Genomic DNA, 19,635 nt, shown 5'->3' with positions numbered 1-19,635 from the left:
AGGCCATTTTGTGCCTAAAGGACTCCATCGCGTTATCAAAGTACCAGAAAGAGTGAGTATTAAAGATTATCCTTTTATAGACTCAACAGCATGACTGAAGTTTCTTGTACTTGTACGTACTACTTTACAAATATAGGATAACCTGCTAACGCAATTCCCTTCACCAAGGGGGACCATACGGGCCATTTACGGGACGCAGCCTTCCCAGACTTTTTCTGAAGTTGGCAATCCTAGTCGCAGTACTGCTCTATCAGATGCCAAAAAAAAAACAACAACAAAACGGTGCTAATATACACTAAATATGTGCAGAAATAATTCAAACCGTTATCTCCATGCATTAATTTTAAAACGCCTAGACTTAGTTCTTTTATGAATCGATAAATTAGGTGTCCGAGACGCCTTGAGGCCAAGGATTGTAGTGTACAGGTACGTGCGGTTTTAAAAGCTTGGGCTACGTCCTTTCCCAAACTTCATCTGTCGTCTCTCATTTTGATAATTTTCGTTTACATAACGCTTGCAAAATTGCTTAATGTTTTCAAAACTGTACATATCTACGTGTAGATGAGAGAACTCAGTTGTGGCTCAATTGAGTGAAGAAGGCTGTGTTGACCAGTGTTAATCATATTTATGTTTAGCCTACAGATGGATTTGTTGAATGGATATATCTAGGCACTTTTTTTTAATTACATTATTACATTATTACATTGTTACTTAAATATTTTTTTATTTGATTATTTTCCTACATACTGCTACTAGATCTACATATTAAATGTTTTTATCAGTATAAACTGTTGTTAGGCATAGCTCTCCAAGGGTAACTTAATTAAAAACATTACTTGTTACATAAAAAGTAAAAATAATCATGACACATTAATTATAGACCTAAGTAATAGGGAGAACCAAAACAACTAACTGGCTGATTATTTGACAAACAATACAACAAAACAAGAACCGGTGGAAATTACAGTTGACATCACAGTACTAACTAATATTACAGTTATATATTTTTACTTAATGACTATATATATATATATATAGTCATTAAGTAAAAATGGCTGAATTAGCCATGTTAATGTTTTATATATATATATATATATATATATATATATATATATATATATGTGTGTGTGTGTGTGTGTGTGATGACCTAAGATGATTTTGGTGTTATTTTCTTCTGTAGTATCTGTGGAATAAACTGCAGATCATTTTGTGGATGGGTGTGTAAGAGATCAGACTCATCTGATCCACCTTTGCAGCTCCAATATGGATGACGCACAGACATCCAGTGATGGAGACTTTTGTCCAGGAATCAGGTACTCTTCAACGACTCAAAATGGCACATAATGATAAATCAGTAAAATAATATATAGCAGATATGGTAAAAATATATGCTAATATTCATTCATAAACCTGCGTGTCAAAAACTGTTACAGTTCAGTCCAGCAGAAGAGAACAGGATCAGCAGAGCCCAGCTGTGTGTCTATGAGGAGCGATCAGTCTATGAATCCACCACTGTTTTTGAATGATGGAAACACATTACCTGGCTGCAAGTCCAATATTTCTGCAAACACATGGTATCAGTATTTGTTTACATTGTGGAATCAGACAGTAAATTCATCATGTGAATTATGAACTGGCATTCATATCTAATCTTTTGATGTTCAAGGTGCTGTTCACACAAAAGCATTTAGTACAGGATACAGCTTTACACCTCTGCTTTATATGTAACCTTTCTGTTCTCCCTGACTTTAGGACATTACGCTTGAATATTCTTAAAAATTATTTATAAAGCTATATCTCTACACTGTTTCAGTTCAGTCAAGCCTATGAGAACAGAATCAGCAGAGCCCAGCTGTGTGTCAATGAAGAGTGATCAGTCTATGAACCCACCACTGTTTTTTAATGATGGAAACACATCATCTAGCAGCAGGTACTACATTTCTGCAAACATATGGTATCAGTTTTATGTAAACATTATAGAATTATCCAGTACAGTGCGGGCCAGCTGAAAACAATACAATTCTATTTTATTACTAACCACTTCAATCCTTAGAGAAGGACTTTGTAATATATTTTGTCAAATACACAGTATGAAAAAAAAAACACTGAAATTGTTTGTACATGAGAAATAGCAGATGGAGCTGATGGTAGAGACCATGTTTGCTGTTCACTAAAATGTCCTAAACCTTTCTTTTAATCTGATGTTGGTAGAAAGAGAAAACACTGCATGAAGATGAATCTACCAAAACCCAGCCATGTTCCTGTGAAGAGGGACTGTTCAGTGGATCAGCCAATATTTTCCACTGGTGGAAACGCTGCCCGCTGGTACAGTTTATAATGTTTTGTATCCTTCAGGACTAAGTCTTATATTTACTTTTTGAAAACATAGCAATACCAGCAGTCCACAGTGCCGGTAGTAGCGACCTGCTGACAGGTGGCTGCTCAGAAGAACATCAAAGCTTTCAATTTACATGTTTTGCAACATTGTAGCCAATCACAGGTATGTTTGTTGAGTATGTGAACAGAATGGCCAATCAGAGGCATGTAATGGCAAGTTCACACTACAGGATTTTAAGATCTATTTGCAACTCAATGAGTTTGCTAACAGGTCGGACTTTGATTGGGGGAAAGTCAATGGGTGATCAGATAGAAAAGTCCATTTGTTGCCAAGTGTAAACGGGCCGTGTTCTGATTGACTGATGATCCGATCAAGCAGTTTACACTTGGCAACATCAATGGACTTTTCTATCTGGATAACCGATCGGATCTGTCTTTCCTGCACAATATATAAGTAAGTCTGCAGAGAATGGCCCAGTGGAAAGTTAACCTGAAGTGTTGGGTTTTTTCTTTTGAAAAACATTTTCAGTCATGGGGACATTTTCAAATCAAAGATAAGTGTAGGAGACTCAGTCCCCAGATGGGTGTTCTCCGTCTTTTTTTCTGTCAGTTCGCGATAGTGGGGACTGCGTTTTGCGTGATGTCGACATGCAAATGAAGACACGATGACTGGATTGCATTTACATTACACTGAGATCCGATCAAATTGCGTCCTCGACTACCTCTGGACCAGGACATGATGATCAGATAACATTCCGAACAGAATCGCATTCACACTTGTCTTTTCAATGTGTATGTGGACAACATCCGGATACAGGTCGCATGTTAATGCCATGTGTAAATGCAGACAAAGAGGCTCACCGGCGCCTTGCTGGCTCCAAAAAAATATATAGCATGCTAAATATCTGGACCGGACGGCCGACTCGACATCATGTGGTGTCAGTTGTTGCGACGAGCTGCAGCCAATGAGAGAGCAAGGCATGTTTTGAGGTCAGTGGAAGAAAAAATCTGTAACGTATGTAACCTTGGTTTCCTGCATAGGGAACGAGATGCTGCAATGGCGTCATCACTATGGGAATACCTACGGTGTGACAAATGTCTGAAGCCCTCATTCCATCACACCAATTCATTGGCCAATAGCGCTTAGCACCGCCCTGAGCATACATCACGTATGCTCATATATGCATGCTGCGCTCTATTACATCAGATTTTACACTATGATGAAGGAAGCGATATCGAAGGTACGGAATGGCAAGCATTGCAGCATCTCATTCCCTATCCAGGGAACCAAGGATACATACGTAACTGAGATCCCTTTCATAGGTTCACTTCAATGCTGCGGTGACGTCATTGCTATGGGAATGGTATACCATCACGCCTGACGTAAGATCGCTGGAAGACCAAGGAAAGAGTCTGCTCAAGCGGAAGGGACCCGGGAGCCAAGAGCCATCCTCACATCCAGACAAACAGAACTTGATGAAAGTGCTAGGAGAGGACTAACCTGCCACAGCACAGGAATCTCCCATCAAAGGCTCTTTAAAATGAGCCTGAAAAGAAGCCATTACTCTCATAAAATGAGCAAGAGGTTAGAAAGCAGTAAGACTTAACCAGTCTTGGGGAAAAGTCCATACAAGAGGAGCTGACAGAGCCTACAGATCCTCATACCTCTAACAGAGGATAGGATTACCAAAAAACTGCTTAAGATTTTAAGTTACAGTATCTGACAGACTTAAATGGCTCAAATGGATGGCCTGCCAGGCCTTCCAACTGAAAAAATAAGTCCCCAAAAAGGAATCTGTGCTGGGCATAAAGGCCTAAGCCATCTTGTCCCTGCATGAAACGGGAAACCAGAGGGTGAAATCCTGCTGAAACACCTCTATGGGTAATGCTTAGCAGATATGGCAGCCACATAAACCTGTGGCAGGTCCCTACAGGGTAATGGACTAGACAGATCAACAGGAACCTGGTCTGCATCCAAAGAAGAATACATCTCACCAACCTGCACAGGGGGTGAGAGCGTAATCCTGACCAATGTATGAGACCACAGCCGTGTTGTCAGTCCTTGACCAACCACTCAATTGGGTAAGAACTGTTTGAGTGCCAGAACGCTGCAACAGTTTGTGTGATTGAGCTAATATCAGCCAATCGTCAAGTTAACTCAAAACTCAGACACCCCGTCACAACAGGGCAAGAGACACATCCATTCACCTTGCGTTCAAGGCCAGTTGAATGGAAGAATACAGTATTGGCAAGCTTTATTCCAAAAGCAAACTCGGAGGAACTTTTCTTTTTGTGTTTTGGTTGTCTGGATGCAGAGTACACATCCTTAGAACGATGGTTACGAACCAATCTCCAGTTCAGATAGAGACAGGATGAACTTCTGCGTCAGCATCTTGACATTGCTTATTCCAAGCACAAGGTTAGGTGACGCAAATCCAATCAACCCAAAGAAGCTGGATGGTGTAACCATATGACAGCCTTATCCTCCCTCTTGAGGCTCAGAGACACCTGAGTTGTCGGGAAAAACCTCTGAAACAGGAACGGATACTAAAATTAGGCATGCCAGCACCAACCACAGAGTGGGGACTTGGATGTCAGCATAGACCCTGCACCAATGGCTTTAGGGCTATCATCTCAATTTCCAAAGCAAAGGGCGCGGAGAACAGTCAAAATCAGTCCGAAACACAACATGCGACGGAACAGCTGATAGAGAGGAAAACAAACATGTAGGTTGCCTACATTCATACACAGTTCCAGTTCAATGCAACAGTGGAGCTGAAAAGAACAGAGTAATTAGTAATGCAAACCACAGCTTGGTAGCATGAAGCACCCAACATTTCTAGTGCACAATAATGTATGCTGCAGTCACATAATGCAGCCAGTCATGTGAAGCGAGTGTTGGCAGCAAAAGTGCCACATCAATCACATGAAGTAGGCTGACCATGGTGAGCATGAGTAGCTTGCCATAAGGTATACTCTTACACGTGAACTCATTCACAAAGTAGCTCAGCTCAGTGCAACTCAGTTGGGATGAGAAGAACAATGATTAGGCCAGTTGTGAAAATAGTGTTGGTAGCCTGAAGTGCAAAAATCCATGTTGCACGACTAATGTTTGTTGCAAAACTCCACAGATCCAGCTCATAGCACAGAGTCCACTATTTGTTCCAGCTCAAAACAGCAATGGAGGTGAAAGAATAATTATTAGCTGGACAGACTTAGCATGAAGCACCAAAAACCAAACCGCATGGCAAATGTCAGCTGTAGAGTCCATGCTTAACGTGCATTAATTAATTAGTGCAGTGAACTTATTCCATGTGTTCCATGTGCGGTTCAATATCAACCCATAAGATTCCATGTACGATGTCGCGTTTTCATTGGTCAGTCGTTGAATCCTATTTCTGATTGGTTGTTGCCGTTTTGACAGCGTTTATGCCTAGAGCAAAGAGAAAGAAATCGAAGAGAAGAGTACTTGGCCATGCGCGAACGCATGGGACACGGTCTAAGCACATACAAGCTTACTTTAAGCGAAGAGGAGAGATTCGCGATTGCACTGAACACGTTTTAAGTGCAGGCATGCTCTCTGAGCGAGCCCAGAGAAAATTCTTACAAGAGCAACGTGTATCTGAGAGCGTGCGCGAGCAGAGAAATAATGCACTCTCGACATTTGACAGGGAAATAACGCCATATTCCCATAGCAATGACGTCATCACATGAAAGGGAAACAGCAGCAGCAACATGGCTTTGAGAAAACGAGCTACAGCCAATGAGAGAGCAAGGCATGTTCTGAGGTCAGCGGAAGAAAAACAGCAGCAGCAACATGGCTTTGAGAAAAGTTTGGACCGTTTGGTCACAAGAAATGGAGCGAAATTTTTCAGAACAGATCCTCACGCAAACAGCTTGCAGCACTAATTTCTTTTCTTTTTCCATTTTCAAATAAACAACTGCTGTTTTACTTGTTTCGTGTTATTCCTGTTCAACTTCTCACATTTGTTTTCATGACAGAACGTGGTTTGGGGACCGGAATGAGTCGTTGGGTGACAGAGTTGTTGTCAGCTTGTGTAGTGTGTGACCCAGGCTACTTTTGGTACTTTTGGTGGTATCAGTACCAAGTACTCAGTTTTTGGTATCGTGACATTCCTAATCCTTAGTTCTACGTTTTTTTATTGCTCAGTATTTGTGGTGCACCGAGACTGTAGATTCCTGTTCATCCTTGGTAAATTGATTCCTGAAGTTCTTACATATTTCAGTTTTGAAAGCGTCTCTTCACATTAGCAGGCTCATCACATTCTATTGTGTTTTTGCTTGCTCATCTTGTTTAAATGTCATGTGTGTTGGTTTAGATCTGTATTTTGCTTTTTTTCACTATATGTAAGAATGTAAGTTGATCTGATGTATAATGTTTTTTTATGTTCAGTGTTGTCGTAGCACATCCACACAGGAGAACAGATACATCAACTGTTTTCAGGTAACCTGTCAGATTATTTTTTTATTTTTTTAAGTCAGTGATCAACATTTGTTTGCTTTTTTTATACCTCATAAGACTTTTACTATTTAGACTTGGTGGCTTGTAAGATTGTGCACCTCACTACATAATATAAAGAGCATAATATTTATTATATTCCAACAGTCTAGATTATTTTGTTTGTCAATTTCAGTTGAACTCTGCCTTTAAAAAGTATTTAAAATAATTCAAAGTGTTATCATGACTAAAGTGCAATAATGTGGTATTATTAATTTTACAGTCATGAAGTCCTCAACACATTTAGATCAAATCTGAAGAAGAAGTTTGAGTGTCTGTATGAGGGAACATCGACGCAGGAAAACCTGACCTTCCTGAATGAGATCTACACAGAGCTCTACATCACAGAGAGTGAGAGTGGAGAGATCAGTAATGAGCACGAGGTGAGACAGATTGAGACACAATCCAGGAGAGCAGCAACCGAGGACACACCGATCAAATGTAGTGACATCTTTGGAGCTTTACCTGGACAAGACAAACCCATCAGAACTGTGCTGACAAAGGGAGTCGCTGGAATTGGAAACAAAACAGTCTCTGTGAAGAAGTTCATCCTGGACTGGGCTGAAGGGAAAGAGAATCAGGACGTCCAGCTCATATTTCCACTTCCTTTCAGAGAGATCAATCTGATGAAGGACAAAACACTCAGTCTTTCAGATCTTCTTCAGGTCTTTTTCCCTGAAACAAAAGAAATAGACATTTTCAGTGATGAATATGAAGTGATGTTCATCTTTGATGGTCTGGACGAGTGTCGTCTGTCTCTGGATTTTCAGAGTGATGTGAGGTTGTGTGATGTAAGTGAATCAGCCTCAGTGGATGTGCTGCTGACGAACCTCATTGTGGGGAATCTGCTTCCCTCTGCTCTCATCTGGATCACCTCCAGACCAGCAGCAGCTGATCTCGTCCCCTCTGAGTGTGTCCATCGAGTGACAGAGGTACGAGGCTTCAATGATCCACAGAAGGAGGAATACTTCAGGAAGAGAAGCAGTGATCAGAGTCTGGCCGATAGGATCATCTCACACCTGAAGTCATCAAGGAGCCTCTTCATCATGTGCCACATCCCAGTGTTCTGCTGGATCTCAGCCGCTGTTCTGGAGATGATGTTGAGTCGAGCAGAGAGTGGAGAGATTCCCAAGACTCTCACTCAGATGTACACACACTTCCTGACGGCACAGATTAACATCAAAGACACAAAGTACAATGAGAAGAAGGATACAGACGAAGAAATGGTTTTCAAAATGGGGAAACTTGCATATGAGCAACTGGAAAAAGGCAACCTGATCTTCTATGAGGAAGACCTGAGAGAGTGTGGCATTGATGTGACAGAAGCATCAGTGTACTCAGGATTGTGCACTCAGATCTTCAGAGAGGAGTTGGGCTTGTATCAGGGGAAAGTCTTCTGCTTTGTTCATCTGACTGTTCAGGAACATCTAGCGGCTCTATATGTGCACCTTTCCTGTATAAACCAAAACATAAATGCATTTGACCTAATTTTGGCCAAAAAAAATCTTCAAGTTTCTGACCTGTATAAGAGAACTGTAGATGATGAATATAACTCAAAGTTCTCTAAATATTCAATGTCAATATATTCATTTTCTGAGCTGCATCAGAGAGCTGTGAATGAGGCTTTACACAGCAAAAACGGACATTTGGACCTTTTCCTTCGTTTTCTATTGGGTCTGTCAGTGGAGTCTAATCAGGCTCTCTTACGGGATCTAAAGATACAGAAAGAAACCTGCTTCTACAACAAAGAGGAAACTGTTAAATATATCAATACGATTATCAGGAAAAGTCCATCTCCAGAGAAATCAATCAATCTTTTCCACTGTTTAAATGAACTGGGTGACCATTCTCTCATGGAGGAAATTCAACACTATCTCAAATCTGGTAAAGTAAAAGAAATTGAGCTCTCACTTTCTCAGCGGTCAGCTCTGGTTTTTGTGTTGCTGACTTCAGAACAGGAGATGGATATGTTTTGTCTAAGCAAATATACAGGATCACACATGACTCCAGATGAAGTTCTTCAGACACTTCTACCTGTGATTAAAGCATCAAGATCAGCTCAGTAAGTAACCCTGGGAAGAATCATTACACTTCAATTACCAATGTTTACAACACTGCCACAGTGTCTTAAGCTCTCAATGAAACACTGGTATTTCACAAATAATATGTTATGTTATTTGGCTCATACTTTGTTTATGTATTTACTGTATGTCACTGATAATATGCTTCTACATATTATCAGATACAACTGAAATATTATATATTAGGTTTGATCTACATCTCAGTTAAATGCCTTTTTATAAAATATTATCGTACCTTTGTCCCAGACCCAGACTTTCAAACTTTTTAAAATTATGTTTGTCTTAACAAAGAGTTAAATAAACCATTTCATTAAATATAATGCTTACTGTCAGCCATTTAATTTCCTTTTTATTCCCATCATTTCTATAACAGAATGCTATTAAAAATGAATTAATTTAAGATGTGGTGGAAATGAAATCACACTATTTATGTTGTCCACTAAAAGTGGGCCAAATGTGCCAATAGTTAAAAAAACCACCTATATACTTAGAGGCCACACTTTTGATTAGTTGTTACACAAAGAGCATGCTGAACAAACCTTTTTATTGTTTATTGTCGTTATAAATGTGTCATAATTTTCATTTTGTCAGGCTTGATGACCGTAATTTAACAGAGATAAGCTTCACTCATCTGGCTTCAGTGCTCAGCTCAAACTGTTCGTGTCTGAGAGATCTGGATCTGTCTGGGAATTATCTGGGAAATTATGGAGTAGAGCTGTTTTGTGCTGGACTAAAGAATCCTCACTGTAAACTGGAGAAACTAGAGTAAGAATCTCATACTTAATTTCTAGACAGAACTAACATAATACACTAAAGAGAGTTTTTTCTTTAAATTCCAGTGCAGCCTGACATGTCCTCTTGAAAATCTAATTCCATTTGAAAGTTTTTAATTCAGCTCTAGAGACAATTTAGTGTAGATTTGAAGGGTTTCTTTTAATGAACTTTTCTTATGAAAGTTCATATATCATCGTTGTTTGCAGGTTGATGTGTTGTGGTGTCACAGATAAGGGTTGTGCTGTTCTGGCTTCAGCTCTGAGATCAAACCCCTTACACCTGAGAGAACTCAATCTGGAATGGAATAAACTGCAGAAAGGCATCAAGCTGCTCACCGATCTTCAGAAGAATCCATACTATAAACTTGAGACACTGAGGTGAGACTGACACATGACATGGTTTTTCCTGTGTCATTGTAATTAAGCGACACTTATATAACAGTTTAGGCTTAAAAAATTGTCTATTTTTTGTTAGTATTGTTACAATAAAGTTGCAGAAAGAGTATTATAAAATTGTTCACAGTTGCACCAAAAACAGTTGGCTGCTTCCTGTTTCAATGACAGTTTCTTTGCCAACTCTCTATTACACTGTGCCCCATTTACAAAAATGCTCTGAACAAACACACAGTCCTTCATCTCAATCCCAGCATTCTTTTACTCTTTCATTTGTTCTGTTGTCAGCAGACTCAAGTGCTTGAAGAACATCAGAAAATGAATGCGCATCTCAATACTCAATTCAGTGTAGACAAAGTCAGTTATTATAATGGGTTCTATTGGCTTTTGACTTGGCGCTTGCATCCGGTGTAGGCGTGTCAGTGGGTGGGGCTTTGGTGAGATGATGTATAACTATTAGTCAATGTCTTGCTCTGGAGGCAGTCACATGCAAATATATTTGTCCATGTGACATTACAAATGCTTTGTTTATAATGAGGAGGACTTTTTCATTTATGAAATTTGCAGTATGTTTGGTAAAAAGACCACTTATATGTCAAAAGATCAAGGCAAATTTGATTTCTCATGTCATGACCCCTTTAATTCCAGATATTTTAATTTGGTTTTTAGATTTAACCAACAAAGCATTTCTGTCAAGACCAATATCGTCAAAGATGACTGACACTTAGCATACAATTTGGATTGGTGGTATGGTTCTGTTCTGGGCAAAGACTCCATGCCCATCTGTGCAGCCTGAGCAGAGAGAGCAGCAACAACCCTCCCCTCCTTAGGGTGAACAGAACCAAATGTAGCAGATATCATTAATCTTCTTAATGACATTTTTTAATCAATATTCAAGATAAAAGTAGTCTGATTCTTGAAAATGAGGAATATCAGAAAGTCAAGTCCTGACTATGATAAAAGGAGGAGCTGGGGATGGAGGAGGGTAATTTGCTCCTGAGCAAGCAACATGAAGGCGCAGTGGAATGTTGCGACCAAGGTTGCGTTTCCTTAATGGATCTTTCAACCTGTGAGGTTGTAAATGTTCCTTAAATGCAACTCTCATGAGCTTTAAGCAGAAAAGAAGACCCAAAAGTGAAGATACTGTATGTAGTAAATCATGCTTTATTAATGAAACTGATGATTTCTGTAATTTCAGGAACAGCAGAGATATATTGCGCTTTCAGAGATGCCTAAAAATGTGAGATAGGCTAATATAAAGAGATGTCATATATACTGTTTTGTGCTTCTACTTTGTTATGTGTGTGTTTGTTGCAGTGGTGTAATTACTTTGATTTTTATTTCTTTAAAGTAGACATTTCAAGTCATTGTTTTATTTGGATGGGTTTACAGCATAATTATTTGAAAAAAGCACATAAACAAAGTATCTTATTAAACACCTCTTTTTTGCAGTTACATTTCTTTTACTGAGTGGTATGACGGGTATGCTACTCTTAAATGCATTTCTGTGGCAGATGCTACTGTTCCTGGCTGGCAGCTGTCACAGACTTTCCACGACTGCTTGAATAAAGCTGTAATTTATACTCATTTATATGCTCAGCTGCCACGGACCTTCCACAGTGACCAAACAGACAGTGCAATTCTACATTTACTTATTTACCACTATAGATTATATTTTATTGATCTCTTTTAAGCCATAAGGGCGCACGGAGCACCATAGCATCACACCTGCCAAAACATCTCCCATTGTTTACACTCCGACACACATAACCAAAAAGCGAATTGTACCCTTATTTACTTATATGCCACCTTACCTTGTGTTTTATTACTTTCTTTTAATCCATAATTAAGCATGCATGACCGAAGCATTGCGCCTGCCTCAACATTTCACACTGTTTACTGTCCAGTTGATGCACCTAAGCATACAGACCGTGCAATTCTACACTTATTAACCACCTTATCTTATGCTTTATTCCTCCCTTTAAATCCATAATGGAGCACGCAGCACCTAAGCGTCGCATCACCTTTTTGCTAGTGGTGACGGGTCGCATGACAGGTACAAAAGCAGTCGCATACAGCGGTGGCACTGAGTGGCAAGTGGCAGCTGCTACTGCCACTGAAGGATTTTATGAACCAAAAAAGTCAAATCGGACAGGCAATAATATAAAGGATTAATGAATAGTGAATAATAAATGAATGAATGGAGCAGGAGTGACCAAAACAAGTTGTGCCTTCCTTGCACTGGGCCTGCCAGTAGGGGGGCCCCAAATCTTAACGCGTAGTAAACACCACTACTCAGGGGACACCCATACAAAAGAATTTAGTGTGTCCTGAATTAGGGTGTGAGAAGAATGAGATTTGTTCCACATACTGTATATTGTATTGAATTTTCAGAGAAAATATTTGTCATTGGTCTCTTCACAGGTTCAATGATATGTATGTCACAGCTGAAGGTTGTGCTGCTCTGGCTTCAGCTCTGAGATCAAATCCCTCACACTTGAATCTGTGTGAGTGTAATCTGGGAGAATCGGGCATGAAGCTTCTATCCACTGTACTAGAAAATCCTCACTGTAAAGTGAAAACACTCGAGTAAGATAATTTCCCCTAAAGTAATGCAGGATCTGGTGTTTTCTAAAAGCTGAATGAATTGTGTGTCATTGTTCTCTACAGATTGAGGAATTGTGGAATTACAGCTGAAAGTTGTACTGCTCTGGCTTCAGCTCTGAGATCAAACCCCTCACATCTGAGAGAACTGGATCTGACATGGAATCATCTGGGAGATACTGGTGTGACACTGCTCTGTGCTGGACTGGAGAATCCTCACTGTAAACTGCAAATATTGAAGTAAGACCATCAAATTAAGTTTGATTAATTCAGAGTCTTGGTATTAGGGCTATTGCTAGATGCGTTTTTGGACCAAATATGATTTCTGTGACACTGAAGACTGGAGTAAAGGCTGCTGAAAAATTCAGCTTTTTCCATCTCAGGAATAAATTACATTTTAACATACATATTCAAATAGAGAACAGTTCTTTAAAATAGTCATAATATTTCACAATATTATTGTTTTTACTGTGTTGTTACTTTGATCAAATAAGTGCTGCTTTGCTAATCTTCTTTTAAAAGATTTTACAAATCTTAATTATTCCTAAATTTTGAACAGTAGTGTCTATATATACATAGTACATATATATATATATGTGTGTGTGTGTGTGTGTGTGTGTGTGTGAGTGTGTGTGTGTGTGTACACATGTAAGTTAAAAATAATACCAGGGACATCATAAAAACTGATCCAAACAGTGTCATTGTTCTCTGCAGGTTGGGGCACTGTGCTATCGCAGCTGAAGGTTGTGCTGCTCTGGCTTCAGCTTTGAGATCAAACCCTGAACACCTGAGAGAACTGAATCTGACATGGAATCATCTGGGAGATACTGGTGTGACACTGCTCTCTGCTGGACTGGAGAATCCTCACTGTAAACTGGATATACTGAGGTAATATCTCTTTTTCTGTGATTTTTACTTTATATATTGTTTAAAATCAGCTTAAGAACCTTCTGATGTTTATGCTACCATAAAGACAAGGAAGAGGACTGTAATCTTATCATAGTGATGTATGGTTCATTTTTGAACCCATTGAGCATAGTTTATGGAACTGTAGAACAGTAGTGCATTACAGAAGGTCATTATTACTAGCTTATCTGCATTGGAAACAGGACCACATGATGCAGAACAAAACCTCAAGACTGTCAGCTACAAAAATAAAAATCTATTATTAAAACTCATGATTTGACATTTGAAATTTCCTATGTTCCACAATAGCAAAATCAGAGAACTTGCTTTTGGCAAACCGGCTGAATAAATACAGAGATTTAATAGTGTGTCATTGTTCTCAACAGGTTGAGTTATTGTGGAGTCACAGATGAAGGTTGTGCTGCTTTGGCTTCAGCTCTGAGATCAAACCCTGAACACCTGAGAGAACTGGATCTGTCTGGGAATAAACTAGGAGTGCATCTGATTTCTCATCTAAAGAATGATCCACGTTATAAGATAGGGTTGCAGCTATAAGTGCAATATCCAGAACAAATGCATATCCAAATCTCCAGGAGAAAATTAAGCCAACAATCTGTATGAAAAAAATCAGGAAATTTAACTTAAAAAAAAAAAAAAAAAATCCAACCAATAGTATTCAATATAACATAGCAATTCAATTCAGAATAGTCCAGATATGCAAGCATTCTCAGTGGTAAAGAGAACACAGATTTGATCGATCTGCTCAATGTATTTGAGCCACACTGAAACATTAGCATTGCATTAGTAGAGCTGCATTATTAATCTCTTAGATTTAAATAAATTATTATGGTGCAGCAGCCTTATTTTACTTTTTTTTTTTATACAATGTGCAGATAAAATTCTCAGTAGTGTTGTATTTAGTATTTAGTTCAAGAAGTCATATGCATATAGTGCAATGATATTTAAAAATGAGTACCTTCATAAAATTGTAAGAATTCATAAGAATTGTTGTGTCAAGACAAGATTCTTTATTGTCTTGCTGTACCGAAATTGTATTTAACCATTACCACACAAAACTGAGGTATGCACCAATGTGTGAATTTTACCATTATTATACCCTATTATAATTTGGACATGCTACAGTGAGTATTAATAAAATCAAGGGACTGATGACTTTTCCAACCCTGTTATTCTAGTTTTTTTTTTATAATTATTATAAATTTGCAGAAACTGTTGTATTATTACTTACGTTGGTTTGATGTTGTAAGACCAAAATTGTAAATAAAGCTGGAAAAGTTATTTGGAATGGTGGTTTGATTTCAGGCTGTATGACAAATAAAGTAACTATTGGCACCGTAAATAAATCTGACTTGACACACAGCAGTGCTGCCTCCTTATTACTCATAACAGCGTATTAAAAACTGGCCAAGATGTCACTGTTCTGTACTAATGTGATCTTGATGAAAATTTAGAGATGGAAATGAGAATATAATAGTGTAATAATCATGAAGGATGCTGTCTTTTTAAAAGTGTCATATAAGAAACACCATTTCCATGTCAAATAATAATTACCATTCGTTTTTAAATGTAAGCTGCAGATGTTGTACAACTAAACAGCATTTTATTTCTCTAAAAATCATTTTGTGCCATCTTATATCCAATAACAGTTCACAACAAAAAAAATGAGTAAAGTGCAAAGTTAGCATCAAGCACATTGTTATCCACAAACACAACAACATTTTGAACATGCTACCATACCTTAAAACTTTTAAAACCACTGATATATGACTGGTACAAATGGTGCATGCATAATAAATAAATCTAATTACTGCATTTACTACCATTATCATGCACCTTCTGAATTATCATAAACTTTTCCTATTAAACTGAACCCAGCCCCCCAAAAACTTAATTTAAACGTAATGAAACATCGCCCCCTTCTGGCTATCGAGGGTCATACATACTACGTTCATGTAACAAAACAAGCCATTTAAAAAAAAAAAAAGAAATGAAAGAAAGAAAGAAAAGAAAGAATATCAACAAACAGATTTTAATTTTCGCACGGAAATCAAATTACTGACTGACCCCTGTATCTGCTGAATTACCCTTCGTCCCTGTGTAAAATAATGCACTCCTTTATTAATTCTGCAGTGACTTATTCCTACAATGGTTTTTGCCTGACTTATTAAACGAAAGTGAAAGTGTGTTTTTTTCAGAGGCCATTTTGTGCCTAAAGGACTCCATCGCGTTATCAAAGTACCAGAAAGAGTGAGTATTAAAGATTATCCTTTTGATAGACTCAACAGCATGACTGAAGTTTTCTTGTACTTGTACGTACTACTTTACAAATATAGGATAACCTGCTAACGCAATTCCCTTCACCAAGGGGGACCATACGGGCCATTTACGGGACGCAGCCTTCCCAGACTTTTTCTGAAGTTGGCAATCCTAGTCGCAGTACTGCTCTATCAGATGCCAAAAACAAACAACAAACGGTGCTAATATACACTAAATATGTGCAGAAATAATTCAAACCGTTATCTCCATGCATTAATTTAAAACGCCTAGACTTAGTTCTTTTATGAATCGATAAATTAGGTGTCCGAGACGCCTTGAGGGCCAAGGATTGTAAGTGTACAGGTACGTGCGGTTTTAAAAGCTTGGGCTACGTCCTTTCCCAAACTTCATCTGTCGTCTCTCATTTTGATAATTTTCGTTTACATAACGCTTGCAAAATTGCTTAATGTTTCAAAACTGTACATATCTACGTGTAGATGAGAACTCAGTTGTGGCTCAATTGAGTGAAGAAGGCTGTGTTGACCGGTGTTAATCATATTTATGTTTAGCCTACAGATGGATTTGTTGAATGGATATATCTAGGCACTTTTTTTTAATTACATTATTACATTATTACATTGTTACTTAAATATTTATTTTATTTGATTATTTTCCTACATACTGCTACTAGATCTACATATTAAATGTTTTTATCAGTATAAACTGTTGTTAGGCATAGCTCTCCAAGGGTAACTTAATTAAAAACATTACTTGTTACATAAAAAGTAAAATAATCATGACACATTAATTATAGACCTAAGTAATAGGGAGAACCAAAACAACTAACTGGCTGATTATTTGACAAACAATACAACAAAACAAGAACCGGTGGAAATTACAGTTGACATCACAGTACTAACTAATATTACAGTTATATATTTTTACTTAATGACTATATATATATATATATAGTCATTAAGTAAAAATGGCTGAATTAGCCATGTTAATGTTTTATATATATATATATATATAGATATATATATATATGTGTGTGTGTGTGTGTGATGACCTAAGATGATTTTGGTGTTATTTTCTTCTGTAGTATCTGTGGAATAAACTGCAGATCATTTTGTGGATGGGTGTGTAAGAGATCAGACTCATCTGATCCACCTTTGCAGCTCCAATATGGATGACGCACAGACATCCAGTGATGGAGACTTTTGTCCAGGAATCAGGTACTCTTCAACGACTCAAAATGGCACATAATGATAAAATCAGTAAAATAATATATAGCAGATATGGTAAAAATATATGCTAATATTCATTCATAAACCTGCGTGTCAAAACTGTTACAGTTCAGTCCAGCAGAAGAGAACAGGATCAGCAGAGCCCAGCTGTGTGTCTATGAGGAGCGATCAGTCTATGAATCCACCACTGTTTTTGAATGATGGAAACACATTACCTGGCTGCAAGTCCAATATTTCTGCAAACACATGGTATCAGTATTTTGTTTACATTGTGGAATCAGACAGTAAATTCATCATGTGAATTATGAACTGGCATTCATATCTAATCTTTTGATGTTCAAGGTGCTGTTCACACAAAAGCATTTAGTACAGGATACAGCTTTACACCTCTGCTTTATATGTAACCTTTCTGTTCTCCCTGACTTTAGGACATTACGCTTGAATATTCTTAAAAAATGATTTATAAAGCTATATCTCTACACTGTTTCAGTTCAGTCAAGCCTATGAGAACAGAATCAGCAGAGCCCCAGCTGTGTGTCAATGAAGAGTGATCAGTCTATGAACCCACCACTGTTTTTTAATGATGGAAACACATCATCTAGCAGCAGGTACTACATTTCTGCAAACATATGGTATCAGTTTTTATGTAAACATTATAGAATTATCCCAGTACAGTGCGGGCCAGCTGAAAACAATACAATTATATTTTATTACTAACCACTTCAATCCTTAGAGAAGGATTTTGTAATATATAGTTTTGTCAAATACACAGTATGAAAAAAAAAACACTGAAATTGTTTTGTACATGAGAAATAGCAGATGGAGCTGATGGTAGAGACCATGTTTGCTGTTCACTAAAATGTCCTAAACCTTTCTTTTAATCTGATGTTGGTAGAAAGAGAAAACACTGCATGAAGATGAATCTACCAAAACCCAGCCATGTTCCTGTGAAGAGGGACTGTTCAGTGGATCAGCCAATACTTTCCACTGGTGGAAACGCTGCCTGCTGGTACAGTTTATAATGTTTTGTATCCTTCAGGACTAAGTCTTATATTTACTTTTTGAAAACATAGCAATACCAGCAGTCCACAGTGCCGGTAGTAGCGACCTGCTGACAGGTGGCTGCTCAGAAGAACATCAAAGCTTTCAATTTACATGTTTTTGCAACATTGTAGCCAATCACAGGTATGTTTGTTGAGTATGTGAACAGAATGGCCAATCAGAGGCATGTAATGGCAAGTTCACACTACAGGATTTTAAGATCTATTTGCAACTCAATGAGTTTGCTAACAGGTCGGACTTTGATTGAGGGAAAGTCAATGGGTGATCAGATAGAAAAGTCCATTTGTTGCCAAGTGTAAACGGGCCGTGTTCTGATTGACTGATGATCCGATCAAGCAGTTTACACTTGGCAACATCAATGGACTTTTTCTATCTGGATAACCGATCGGATCTGTCTTTCCCGCACAATATATAAGTAAGTCTGCAGAGAATGGCCCAGTGGAAAGTTAACCTGAAGTGTTGGGTTTTCTTTTGAAAAACATTTTCAGTCATGGGACATTTTCCAAATCAAAGATAAGTGTAGGAGACTCAGTCCCCAGATGGGTGTTCTCCGTCTTTTTTTCTGTCAGTTCGCGATAGTGGGGACTGCGTTTTGCGTGATGTCGACATGCAAATGCAGACACGATGGCTGGATTGTGTTTACATTACACTGAGATCCGATCACAATGCGTCCTCGACTACCTCTGGACCAGGACACGCTGATCGGATACTTTCCGATCAGAAGTGCATTTACACTTGTCTTTTCAATGTGTATGTGGACAACATCCGGATACAGGTCGCATGTTAATGCCATGTGTAAATGCAGACAAAGAGGCTCACTGACGCCGCCTTGCTGGCTCCAAAAAAATATATATAGCATGCTAAATATCTGGACCGGACGGCCGAATCGACATCATGTGGTGTCAGTTGTTGCGACGAGCTACAGCCAATGAGAGAGGCAAGGCCATGTTTTGAGGTCAGTGGAAGAAAAAAAATCTGTAACTTTTATATGTAAAAATGAAGAATTTTTGTTTATATGAAGACATCTCGGTTATTTAAAAAAGAACACCATCCGATGTGATGAATGTCTAAAGCCCTTATACCATCATGCCAATTTATTGGCCAATAGCGCTTAGCACCGCCCTGAGCATACATCACGTATGCTCATATATACGTGCTGTGCACTATTTCATCAGATTTTCCACATGACGAAGGAAGCGCTATCGAATGTACGGAATGGCAAGCATTGCAGCATCCCATTCCCTATCCAGGGAACCAAGGATACATACGTAAACTGATGATCCCTTTCCTATAGTTCACTTCAATGCTGCGGTGACGTCATTGCTATGGAATGGTATACCATCACGCCTGACGTAAGATCGCTGGAAGACCAAGGAAAGAGTCTGCTCAAGCGGAAGGGCCCCTGTAGCCAAGAGCCATCCTCACATCCAGACAAC

The 19,635-nt window shown here is 38.5% G+C and overlaps 1 protein-coding gene and 1 long non-coding RNA gene across 2 annotated transcripts; both read left to right on the top strand.

Moving 5' to 3' along the window:
• Positions 1 to 2,423: 2,423 nt before the first annotated feature.
• Positions 2,424 to 14,479, top strand: LOC122134356 (NACHT, LRR and PYD domains-containing protein 12-like; the record flags this gene model as incomplete). The annotated part of the gene is made up of 8 exons (XM_042771745.1): positions 2,424 to 2,434; positions 7,080 to 8,918; positions 9,529 to 9,702; positions 9,918 to 10,088; positions 12,528 to 12,692; positions 12,774 to 12,947; positions 13,422 to 13,595; positions 14,000 to 14,479. Coding segments are annotated over 8 exons (2,877 nt in total), but the record flags the coding sequence as incomplete, so codon positions are not given.
• A 1,330-nt stretch (positions 14,480 to 15,809) lies between these two features.
• On the top strand, positions 15,810 to 19,012 carry LOC122147747. Its single transcript, XR_006161817.1, has 5 exons — positions 15,810 to 15,881; positions 16,993 to 17,125; positions 17,246 to 17,386; positions 17,628 to 17,745; positions 18,033 to 19,012. It is a non-coding gene; the product is annotated as an uncharacterized LOC122147747 (long non-coding RNA).
• Positions 19,013 to 19,635: the final 623 nt, after the last annotated feature.

Source organism: Cyprinus carpio, chromosome A15 (assembly GCF_018340385.1).
Source record: "Cyprinus carpio isolate SPL01 chromosome A15, ASM1834038v1, whole genome shotgun sequence".
Lineage (NCBI taxonomy): Eukaryota > Metazoa > Chordata > Actinopteri > Cypriniformes > Cyprinidae > Cyprinus > Cyprinus carpio.
This window is presented reverse-complemented; position numbering and strand designations above follow the sequence as displayed.